General features: G+C 38.6%; 2 protein-coding genes across 9 annotated transcripts in view; one reads left to right on the top strand and one right to left on the bottom strand.

Moving 5' to 3' along the window:
- Nucleotides 1–12,083, bottom strand: part of LOC129726594 (furin-like protease 2) — a 728,980-nt gene that overhangs the window by 64,819 nt on the left and 652,078 nt on the right. For all 8 annotated transcript variants that reach the window (XR_008728366.1, XM_055683492.1, XM_055683490.1 and 5 more), the window contains 3 exons: nt 6,897–7,200; nt 5,672–6,838; nt 5,376–5,563 (listed from right to left, as the gene is read on the bottom strand). Coding sequence is in view for 7 of the 8 variants with exons in the window: in XM_055683492.1 (XP_055539467.1) it covers nt 5,376–5,563; nt 5,672–6,838; nt 6,897–7,200 (1,659 nt within the window). In the remaining variant the exon portion in view is untranslated. The remainder of the gene's footprint in view (nt 1–5,375; nt 5,564–5,671; nt 6,839–6,896; nt 7,201–12,083) is intronic.
- LOC129726595 (lipase member H-like) lies at nt 3,000–4,359 on the top strand. The gene is made up of 4 exons (XM_055683498.1): nt 3,000–3,182; nt 3,243–3,637; nt 3,695–4,034; nt 4,098–4,359. The coding sequence occupies exons 1-4, from the start codon at nt 3,079–3,081 to the stop codon at nt 4,171–4,173; spliced, it is 915 nt and encodes a 304-aa protein (XP_055539473.1). The 5' UTR covers nt 3,000–3,078; the 3' UTR covers nt 4,174–4,359.

The raw sequence follows: 12,083 nt of genomic DNA, 5'->3' as shown, positions 1-12,083 counted from the left end.
TAAACAACACTCATGCACGCTTCTCAATAAAGACGCAGGTAATCACCCCTCATGGCTATTCAATCTGCTTCCCAAAAACCCCAGACATGGTACGGTAAACAATCGACCGCATAATTCCCTACCTAACTCCAATTAAGGGTGCTAAATTTTCATTTTTACCTACTACAAATAAAAAAACAGGATTTACGCTTTGCTCTTTACCAGTCCACATAAGCACTGAGGAAGACTGTACGTCACAGTCGAAATATATATTTGCGGACTGAATTTCAATATTTATTTCCAAAAAATTTAGTAGAGTATAACGGAAACCGATAACTATTTCTTTGATTGATCTCAATCACTCTGCTAAGACGCTCGTTATAGATTTTCTAGATTCGGTTACAATAGCTAATTGTATTTCGGACGTCTTCGTAGTCGAAACTCTTTTATTTTTAGGTTGTAGTTTGCTCGAAACTATAAATTTATAATTTATTGATTTTAAAGGAGGAAAAAGGTATGATTGCATATGACTTACAGTTTTAGTCCACTTTAGTTTTGTAATAGATCCGAATATGTAAATAATTTTATAAATGTTCAAGTAATTTTAGAAATTATTGAAGACTCAATTAATCCACGCGCTGCTCGCTGCTTAGTTTTAATTCGTCGTCTTATTTGTGGTCGTCTTCATCTTTAACAGGATGTTGGTACTGTCAGATAAGTAAGCAAAGGATAAGCCCGATATGGATTGTCAAATGATAAGGCAGTTTCGGACAGGGACAGTTCGATTTTGTCACGCTTGCCACTATGGGAACACAAAGCTTTACCGGTTTTCGATATGCTCTAGATCTCTTAGCTCTTGATGGTCTACCAGCGCCGCGTACGGTCGGTGTTGACAACAAGAGGTAAACAATGTTCAAAAATTTAAATAAAAGTTTTTTAGTTATTTTATTATGAAGTATGCCTACAAAAACTACATTTTCGTGAACCACAAATTAAGAGCTTTCGATTGATGTATATATCATCGTTGTCCGATTCATTTGAAGCGAAATCATTTTCAGAAATGGCTTGACTCAGTTTTTTGAAAATTTCTCAGAAATTACTCAACCACAAATTACCACAAATTGGATTTCGAAACCACAATTTAACCACTAAATATTGGTGCTAAAAGAATTTAAAAAAAGTAGAAGGTTGTATCCAAGACACGACCGCATAAATGACGTAGAACTACGTACACTATTAACAAATGCATTGAGTGTTTCATTACCCTAGTAACACAACTGGTTTTATCAAAGTTTCATAGCGCTTTTTTGGCTGTATTGAGCGCTATGAAACTTTGATAAAACCAATATTTTTACTTGGGTAATGAATTATAGTGTCTACTAATGAAGGGTTGTGAATTTCGTGAACCGGATTCAGCAGTTAGCAGAACGTGCCGAGTTAAAAACCATACACAGCACACACACACAAATCATACCATATCATAGACACACACACATCATACCATATCATACAGACACACACACACATCATATCATATCATACACACACATCATACCATACACACATCATACCATATCATACGTACATACACACATCACACCATATCATACACACATCATATCATATCATACACACACAGCAAGCAAGCGACCAATCAGAGGACGTTATTTCTATTTCAACAAGGCTTGACAATTTTCATTAGTGCAATAGTTCGTAGATTCAAACAACATTTTTCTGCATTTGGGCAGATGCGTGTATAATTTTCCAATCGATTGCTGCAAGAATGAAGAAAATCGGTTGAAAACCAACCGACCTATAAGCATTTGAAAAGGGACAAATTTCGTCCCAGTTTTTCAGTTTGCATCCCTGTGTGGTATGCTAAAATAAAACGTAGTTCTACGTCAAAAAATACTTTGTCAAGCCATCTTGAAATGAGCAGGTTCTAGTTTTCGGAGAAAATGTTTTCCTTCAAGACATCAGTTTAAGCAAATTCTAACAGTGTACAAAAAGTGTTCTAATTACTGATTATAACTGTTTTTCTTCTTCACTGATTGGCAATAAAGTGATAACGATAATCAACAAATCTTCAGATTTTATCCAAATCGATAACATATAGATGTTTGAAATCCGTCAGACGGTTATCAGGCCATTTCCCTTTGAAATCTTATGTAATACACTTGGAGGCTTTACTTTCATTTTCACAGAATGTATGCCGGATTAGTCCGTAGTAGTAGTTAGTTAGACGTGGTCCTACGTGAAGAATCGGATTTTATTATTTGTATTATTTGTTGCTTAAAACTATTGTTGTCTCACACGTTAAAATAAAAAAAGAGAGTAATGTTTTGATACCGAACTCATTGAAATTCGATTTTTCAATTGTGATTTGTGCTTTTACAAAGTATTTTGTCACATTATCAAAAAAACAAAAAGGCATTTTCGGAGAACTGGAATGAGCTTTACAGGAGTATAATTTAAACAAAGCCCACAAATAAAATCAGGTCACGAAATGGAACGCGTAGCATTGTAACTAGTTAAAACTGTTGGCCAAATTTACTCCAGGCAAACACGGCCTACATTCGTAGTGTGGCGGTAGTGATGAATGGAACTGTATCGTTTCTATTGGCTGTCAGCGAAAGATAAACATATTGTTTACACTCGAAAATTGCTGAGAACTAATTCACGTTCGATTTTTGTGGTATATCTGCTACAGCGGTGCAGCACTTTCGCCCTTGAATTGTTCTTTAACTAATGCAACTACACTAATCATATTCGGTTTCCAAATGCAAAGCGTAGCACGAAACGGTGTAGCACCACCGCGTAAAGGAATTCAACAAAAGATTCGGTGGGAATGCGCGACGCGATGCTCTCTGAGAACAGTCGTTTTTTCATTCATCGCTTTTGATAAACGTGATCTACTTTCTCTGGCCGCGGGGCGGGTTTCTCCAATGTCTCCTGCTGTTACCTGTGGAAATGACACCACGGCATTTCGGTAAATTGGAGACAGTTAACCGTTGGCATACCATCGAGGTGGATCGTTTTTCGAAGTTTGTTTTCATACTGCAGATATAGTCTCCTGTTAAAACTGTGCAAGTTGAAGTCATGTTGAAGCTTTGTGTGATCTTATCGTTGACGGTGTTGCGTCTTAAAACTGCCTTTGGTGCGGATGTTATAACCGGAACATTGCAATACTTTGTATACAACAGGTATCACTATTTTTTGTTGTTAAAGAGTGATATAATTCTTTAAATTGTTTCATGTTCCAGACAACTACAAAATTTGGTAGAGTTGTCGAACAATGACAGTGATTTCATACAGAACGGATGCGATCCAAGGGAACAATATGCTTTGATTGTTCACGGTTGGCGAGAAGGAAATACCACCGAATGGGTTATCGACACGGTGTCCAATATGACAGCCTATCGGGAGGGCTGTGTAATGCTTATGACATATGGCAATAACAATCGTAACATCGACTATTACAAAGAGCTGGTACCGTTTTTCGATCTACTAGCGAGAAATATAACCGAATACTTCCAACGGTTGGAAACACTTGGATTCGACTCGAGTAACGCGATAGTTTTTGGTTTTAGTTTTGGCGCGCAGTTAGCATTAGAAGCCGGTAGAAGATTTGGGTTTCAAAAACTTGGACGTATAGATGGTCAGTATATGGTTGCATTTAGTATCAATAACTAACTCCCGAGTTTATATAATTCAGCTTGCGATCCAGCTGGACCGTCGTTCGACGGTGACTCAGCTCGCTTTCCGCTGGATCCGAAGGCAGCTGCCAAATGGATTCAGTGTATTCACACCAGCTCAAAGTTCGGAACTAGCCGAAGAAATTGTCATGTCAACTGGAACATGGGCCAGTGCGGTAAAGAACAACCAGCTTCGGGGAGGTATCCGAAAGGGTCGCACGGTTTGTGTCCGTACTTCTACAACAGTGCATTCACGCATAATTTCTACGCAGTACCGATGCCGAAGTCTTGCAGCGCGAGACGTGTCACAAGTACCTGGCCGGATGGATTCAAGATGGGTTACTTCTGCGATATGGAAAGGTTTGTGTTTCGATCGTCACCTTTGAGACGCAGCAGCTTGACCTCTTTAATTATTTATTCTAGCGGATTTGAAGGAGAACTATTTTCGTTGACCACCAAGGAATACCCCTATAATGATGAGAGCTCAGAAACATTATAAGACTGACTGGATTGTTATGTGTTTCGTTAATTCCCTTGGTGTGGAATATTTGGACTGTATATTAAAAAATCAAATTTATTTAACTGAAACTTGAAATTGTAATCCTTTATATACTAATGTTCCAAATTCGTTTAAATGACAATTTCGGTTTCAGTTACGTAGTTATATCAGTATACGATAAAAGATTACCTATTTCGAAACTGGGCTTCGTCTTGCTCTGTGTAAATCGAAACCTTCTTCTTTACCCAGTCTTGAGTTTTGTAGTGCTCGGTTGTACAAAGAGCAAATTATGTGGACTGTGTAACTAAAAACAACGTAATCAAAACCGCAGATTATCGTTTCTATTACAACAACACCATGTTGGTTTAGGGTGAAACGGGAAGTGGTCGCGATCAACTCGAATTTTGCAATCTAATTTTTACTTAATTTATGAAGACTCCGTACATGAAACTTTGATGAATTGTTTTCACAACTGTTGCATGCCTGAAGTAGCAATTTGAGTGCTGTTTATTTAGTGGAAGCCGAATTTTTTAGCTCAAACTACAAAAGTAAAAAGAACTCTAACCTCAAAATTGTATAGGAAAAGACCACAATCCCGTTTCACCTTAAAGCAATAGACAAACTTTAAAATCTTCAAGTGGAAATTCCAAGACCATTGTTCTCACTTTATTTATTTAACAAGTCATGTTGCTGCTAATTTGTCAAAAAACAAAAAGTATGTTAACCTCAACTTCATTACGGGACAAATGCCATATGCAGCAGCCGGCAGGCGATGATGCACCGTAGATGCACTCGACTGCCTGGTTTGATGATTGTATTTTCGAGAGACATTAACCGGTAACCTCAGGCGTCAATCATGAAACCAAAAGCGGACGGACGACAAGAACTCTGCCCTGACCGCACGCAGGATACAATCGACCAGGTGGCACTATGAGGGCAACAGAAAAAGCATACCGAATTTCCCACAAAAATTCCGCTCAAATAAACCGCTTAATTATAGTGCAACAACGTCACCGGCACTCGGGAAAACCACACGCAAAGCCGCAAGGTTCGATTAATTAAAATAAATCACTCACACGCACGCATTTCGCTCTGCCCCTTACCCCCCAATCGTAATCCGTTATTTTAGTAGCAAATATGCCGACAGGCATTATATGTAGCAACATTATTGAAACACAACAGATCGCAAAAATAATACTCACTTTCGAAGTACCCATCGGGACAGATCTGTAGACAAACGGCCAGATCAGTGACATACAGATGAGCGGGGGCACAGGTTAGGCAGCTGTCCTGCCCCGCACCGGCACAAGTTTCACAGGACTCGTGACAGGGCCAGCACACTCCACCCTGATTCGGGAAACTGCGTGGTGGACAACGGCTAACGCATGTACTGAGGAGGTAAAAAAAAAACAAATATGAGTATGGAGTAAGCATTATTATGATTTTTTCTCCACTATGCTAGAAAGCTAGGAAATGAAATTAGAAAAAATAAACTTACTTGTCCAGTCGGTAGTGCTTACAGGCAACGCACTGCGTTGGTCCTTTTCCATAGCAACCCTGCTGATCACATTCGGGGTCGCAGTCATGTAACACCACGAGTTTATTGTTGGAATCGGCCATTACGTTTTCCCGCTGTGCTGTCGGGATGTTGTGACCGTTGAGAGTTGTGACCGTCTTGTCGATTCCACTACCGGCCCCGCTGAATAGGTACGGATAGTTCATAGAGTTCGAATATAAGTCCTGCTGGTAGAAGTTGCCCCCGCTGAGAGCCGGCTGATTGATGTCCGTTTCGGTTGGGAAAACAAACGGATTCAGACTGGCGTACGCACTGGAGCTTCGCTGGCCTTCGTTCTTCAGCCGGATTGGGTTCTGATCGGTTCCATAGAATATGAGCTGCCATTTGGATAGAATACCCGGTTGGCTAACCCGACGATGACCTCCGTTTAGGATCTGCAGAGTCCATCGTCCTTCGGCTTTTTCACCCCAGAAATGTACACTTAAGAATGGCCAATCGTCAAAGTTGGATTTGGTTACGTCTCGCGGTCGTTCAAAGAGCAAAGTACTCGTCGTTCCCATCGGTGAGGTTAGAAGAATACGGAGATTCCCTCGTGGGAAGAAGCGTAGAGTAATTTTGCACTGGACGTGTTCCAGAAAGCGAACCTCATTGACCGTTCCGGCGCAGCCATTCACGTCCATATGCGTCTGCAGGGTGTATCCAACCGATCCTTCAATCGGTCGATCTTCGTTGATCTCACGCGATTTACAGATGTGCTGTGGAGGAACACTTGTCCATTGCTCTGCCAAGCTAACCATCGCGCCAGCATCCATCAAACCGTAACCGAATTTGTGACTAACTTTCCTCTTCACGCCGTTCAGAATCCATCCGGATTCTTTTTCCAGTGGCTCGGGACGCGATGTCAGAACAACCAAATATTGCATATCACGCCACGTAAGCGATGGGTTTGCCTCCAGGGCAAGAGCAGTTATGCCTGCCGCCAACGGAGCCGACGCGGATGTTCCCGTATGTTCGACCGTGCAAATTCTATCCGGTCGCAGTGATCCATCCATATCGACGGTGGCAACGCTTTTGTCATGTCCTGGTGTCCCGGAGCTATACGTAGTGGCCAGCGTTGATGAGCATTCCTCCAGATACCAGGGTTTATAGCTGTTTAATAGAATTCATTGTAAAACCAAATAAATTCCCAATTAAAAAATAAACTTACCCTCCCTGAGTTGCACTAGAAATAGATAGCGTGAAGATAGAATTGGTATAGCCATCACAGTTGCAGCTATCGGTGTAGCGGCCTCCATTGCCCGAGGCCCAGATAAAGATTGATCCCTTGCCCTGCCGTCCGCTGGTAACCCCGAAGATGAATGCTCTCCGAGCCAACGGTCCGGGACCATCAACGGTGGAACCATCATCTTCCGGACCCCAAGAAGCACTGTAGATGTGAATGTGCTCCGGATTTAGACCTAACGCCTTTGCCTCGACGGCATCGTTGACGGTTCCATCCAGCATCCGTACTCCTGCAATGGGCGAAAAAAAAATGATTGATGCCATCAATATCACGCAAAAAGTCCTTACGCTACAATACAACAACATGGATTAACTTTTCCCACATGCAATACATGTCATGCCACCATCAAATGCTCTCTGCAATCGATCAACCCTTTCGGTTGGGTTCACAAAAACACGACTGGAGACCACGTATCCGATGTACACATATATTCGTTTTGGTGCCTGCCAGCGGGACGAAAAACCGCACTGTAAGCATGAACGCAATTTCCTTTTAATTTTCCTACAGAAAAAAGGTCGAATTTCGACATAAAGACGTCAACCTATCATGCGCTATTCACGGCATACATAATCCGTTACGCTGTGAGGGTGGGGGGATGAATTCGGGAGTAAGTTGTACCTCTTTCAGACAGCATCGGAATAATGCCGCTCGCTTTATCATCGTGCGCGGGATCAGTGATTGATTGGTGCTGGAGTATTTCAGCTCCACATGGTCGGATGTACGGTGGGTGTGTGTTTTTTTTCTCGGGCGAAAGGGAAAATTCATTCGGTGATTTTTGATGAAGGATCAGCTTATTTTTTGTTAAATTGGGAAGTGGCACTCTAAACTACAGAGCATTATCCTATGTCAAAATAGTGGACTATCTATAAAAACAACATTTTTCGATTTTCTATAGAATAGAAAGTAATATAGCTAAAAGTAACTATTTATATTTGAATGAAAGCAGCAGGGGTTTGATGAATTGATAGCTTCTAGATTAAAATCTGAAAAACCAGTATTTCTCTTTTTACTCGTATCATTGGATGTGTACCTAGTAAACCCCTCAAGCAACAAATATAAAAATAGCAGCAATCTAGAAATCAAATATTTAATTTATATTTAATTTAATGATAAAAAATCAGTAACATATGCAGGGTGTGTGGTTTCTTGTTGAGAGTATTTCAGGGTCTAATAGAGGGCCACATTTGATGAAGAACCTCTTCTACGCGTATGGCCTAACGTTAATCTATTTGCAGTTATTCAACTTTTAATTTTTTTGGATACTCTTCCATTAAGTGGCTGTAACTCCAAGTGTATACCACTTAGAGAAATTCTATTGATTTCAACTGGAAGCTGAGAAGATTTTCTACAAGATACAGCTTTTACCCGTTTGAGTGAGTGTAAAAAATAACGTTCTGTAGGCAAAAATGTTCCAAAATAGCACTGTTTTCAACATATTCTAATGTTTACTCACAAAAAACCGTGGGTAATATTATTATTTTTTTAGTTTTTAAATTAGTAGTTTTTAACCACTCTACAATTCGTTATTTGACACCAACTCGTTATTTAACACCAACTTGCTGCATTAGAAGTGAAATTTCTCAAAAAAAAAAAACAACTAGGAGCTGATCACCCTATATTTTTTATAACAATTTATTTCTCGTAATTTATGTTTTTTCAACAATATTTTTATTAAGTCTACACTTCTACTTCTAAAATGAACCTAATAATTTCTAGAGGATTAATTTTTTTCAGTATATTTTCCCGTATAATATATAGTTTTTAGTACAGGAGCAATTCTGCAAAACACATGCAACCTACTCAATCGACCATTTTTTATGTTGCTTTACTTTGCAGAGATGTATCTTTGGGCGAAATAAGCCATTTTGTGATATTGGCTGCTGCTATTGCTACTTCCAGCAAAATTGTAGATAATAATTTCGTTTTTAAAAAAATTTACACTCTGACAAAAAAATGTTTCTTGAGAAAAAGTTAAAGAAAAATTAAAATAATTATCTAAAAAAATTTTTTTTTAATCTGATTAATTTATAAAAATTCTTAGAGATTACCTAAACATTGAGAACTGTCCGATCATGGAAAGAAAAATTTTTTTTTAACTTTGCCAAAGACACTAGGGATAGCCTGGGGGGGGGGGATATCCACGGTCCTTACAAAAAAAAAGGAATTTATATGGACATTTGTCCACGGGAGAGGGGGGGAGGTAATAAACGTTAAAAATCTGTCCACGTGGTATGTGGATGGCCCCCCTGTAAGTCAAACAAACCGTGGCTTTAAAAATGTTCTTTATCTGGGTCATTCCATACAAAGTGACCACGAAAAAGCACAGACTTGGACACGACCATCCCAGATTTTGCTCAGAGTTGGGAGAGTTATTCATCTACTGTCACTTTGGAAAAATCCCAAATTTGGTGTCGATTGGAATACCCCCCGCTCTGTAGGACGTCTGTAGGTAGGAGTGAAATTTTCCAAGGAACACGATGTAATTATCAAATTTAAAATCAAAATGGCTGCATTTGCCGAAAGATGCAAATTTAGTTCTAAAATACAAAAATAATCTATCTGGCAACAATTCCGGTCGAAAACAATATTTTTCTGGATTCCTTGGTTGATTTTCTTCAAAATTCACCTATCACTATTTTTCGGGTGTCTTACGTCTATAAATTATAAAATAAAATAATTACGAAGTTTACAAGTTTTTTCGTAAAAATGTTATATCTCGAGATTGTCTAATATTACCTCGGGATGATAGTTGTTTCTCATGTGAAATTTTCCAAGGTTTATTTTCTTTAGAAATCATCTATCATTATTTTTCGGACATCTTACGTCTATGAATTGTAAGAAAAAGAAAAAAGAGATTTTGAACAAAAAATGCGTGACTTTGCAATAAACAGGGGGGTCCCACAGAGCAGGGGGTATTCCAATCGATACCAAATTTGGGATTTTTCCAAAGAGACAGTAGATGAATAATCCACCCAACTTTGAGCAAAATCTGTGATGGTCGTGTCCAAGTTGTATGGAACTTCGTATGGAATGACCCATCTCAAATAGAGCAGTCTATGGGGAATTAAAGATATTTTTTACACACAAAACGGTTTGTTAGATTTGCATAGTCTCATTGGCAAAATAGTAAATAATAGTTTTGTCCTTCCAAAAAAATATACACAGTGAAAAAAAATTAAACTTTCCTTTAAAAATATAGTAACTTTTTTTCCCTGATTTTTCCAAGATCAGACAGTGTACATTGTTTTGGTAATCTTTTGTAGTTTTTATTAAAATAATCAAATATAGAAAAAAACAAGTTTTTTGGAATAATAATCAATTTTTTATTTTACTTTTTTTTCATAGTATATATTTTTTCCTAAAAAGACGAAATTATTACCTAGAACTTTATCGGAAACGTCACACCGATCAAACAAACCGTTTTGGATCTAAAAATCAGGCCTACAGTGGACCATCCGTCAGATTAACTCAATTTATCTGAACATAAATCGGCATTCATAAATATTTTTGATTAGAGTGGCTGGATAAGATGTTTCCCCTTTGAAGTTTTCTCTAAATACCTCGAGTTTTTGCATAAATAGAGTTAATCTGCCAGTGGCCTGCTATAGGAAAGGGGTCCACTATAGGTTAATTTACTCCACTTTTAACTCATGCTACGATTATAAAACGTTAACACGCTCTAGCTAAAAAAAAAAAGAAAAAAAAACAGACAAGATGCGCACTGCTTTTCTCAAAGATTGATTCGCAGGGAAACAAACCTTGCATTTCAGATTTCTTTTGGAGGGTAGAACTTCTTGGATGGACCACTTTCATCAGTGAACCATCCTGACGAAAAACTGTTTATTCTCTCGATATAGGGTAAATTAAACTATAGTGAACTTTTTTCCTATAGTGAACCACTCGTCAGATTACCTCAATTTTCGCGAAACCTCCCAAATATCTTATCTAACCAATCTGCATATAGATAAGATATTTGGCAGTTTTCTGAAATTCCCTTGAGTTACTCGATTCTAACCAATCAGCATAAGCAGAGCTTCTTAGCCGCAAGGTTACAGAGCCCGCTTTGACAAGGGAATGGTTATAGGTTCGCATCTTAGTAGAATCAAGCCATTCGTTGGCAAAAAGGACTTTAATTATGGGTTTGTTCTCAGGCTCTTCCACACGAAACTCTTTCCACCAGACTTAATAACCACAGGTCTAAAGCTTCGATAATATCATAGAATATAGCACGTTATACACTGTTAGAGTGATAGCTTGCAGGAGGATATGATAAGGTCTATAAGGAAGGCAGTAGTATTGTGTCGTGTCAAATAAATGTTGTGTGAACAAAAAAAGTATGGCAGTAACCTACTAAGTCTGAAGAAGAAGACAAAAGCACAATAACACGGAGCAGGTCACTTCTCAACAAATAGCACTGCAAAAATGTAAAAATGCCACAAAAGATCGAAAACTACGGGTCTCAGTGGGGTCCATACAAAAAGGAAAAAAAAAAACAATCTGCATCAGGATCACGATAAACAATAATCAATTCCGATTTAATTTTAAGAAAAATTGAGCTAATCTGAGGAGTACTCCGTTTTTGGAAAGGAGTCCCATGTAGGTTAATTTACCCTATATTTCGATGTTAAGAGAAGTTTAGTTAGTCTAACGAATGGATCACTATGGGAGAGTGTTTCACTATAGGTTAATTTATCCTATTTTTTTCGAATTCCCAATTTCCACAAACAGATGGGCTCAGAAGTAATATGATTGCCGACTGCACTCAGAAAATAATCCGAGAAAATTTTGTCCATTACATTCCCAGAGCATGAATTGTTTTCGAGTTAATATTCACAACCATACAGCACATAGAAGTACTTCTACATAAGAAACTGCGCGATGTATTAACAAATGTTTAAGTGAGATCGGGAATAAACGTCCTAATTATGTTTGGAACTTCAAAAGAAACTGAGACTAAATCAACAGATACTCTGTTGAACAATCTTTGGAAACCAACTATTACGTCAAATATGCTGCAGTTAGTTTGCTGAGCAGGTAGTCGTAGCATCGAGTTGTACGAGGAGCAGCACAGTCGATACGTTCTTGCAAAAGGTTCGTGGTGAACAATGCCTT

The sequence above is a fragment of the Wyeomyia smithii genome, chromosome 3 (genome assembly GCF_029784165.1).
Source record: "Wyeomyia smithii strain HCP4-BCI-WySm-NY-G18 chromosome 3, ASM2978416v1, whole genome shotgun sequence".
Lineage (NCBI taxonomy): Eukaryota > Metazoa > Arthropoda > Insecta > Diptera > Culicidae > Wyeomyia > Wyeomyia smithii.
The sequence above is the reverse complement of the archived record's forward strand: the minus strand, read 5'-3'. Positions and strand labels throughout refer to the sequence as shown.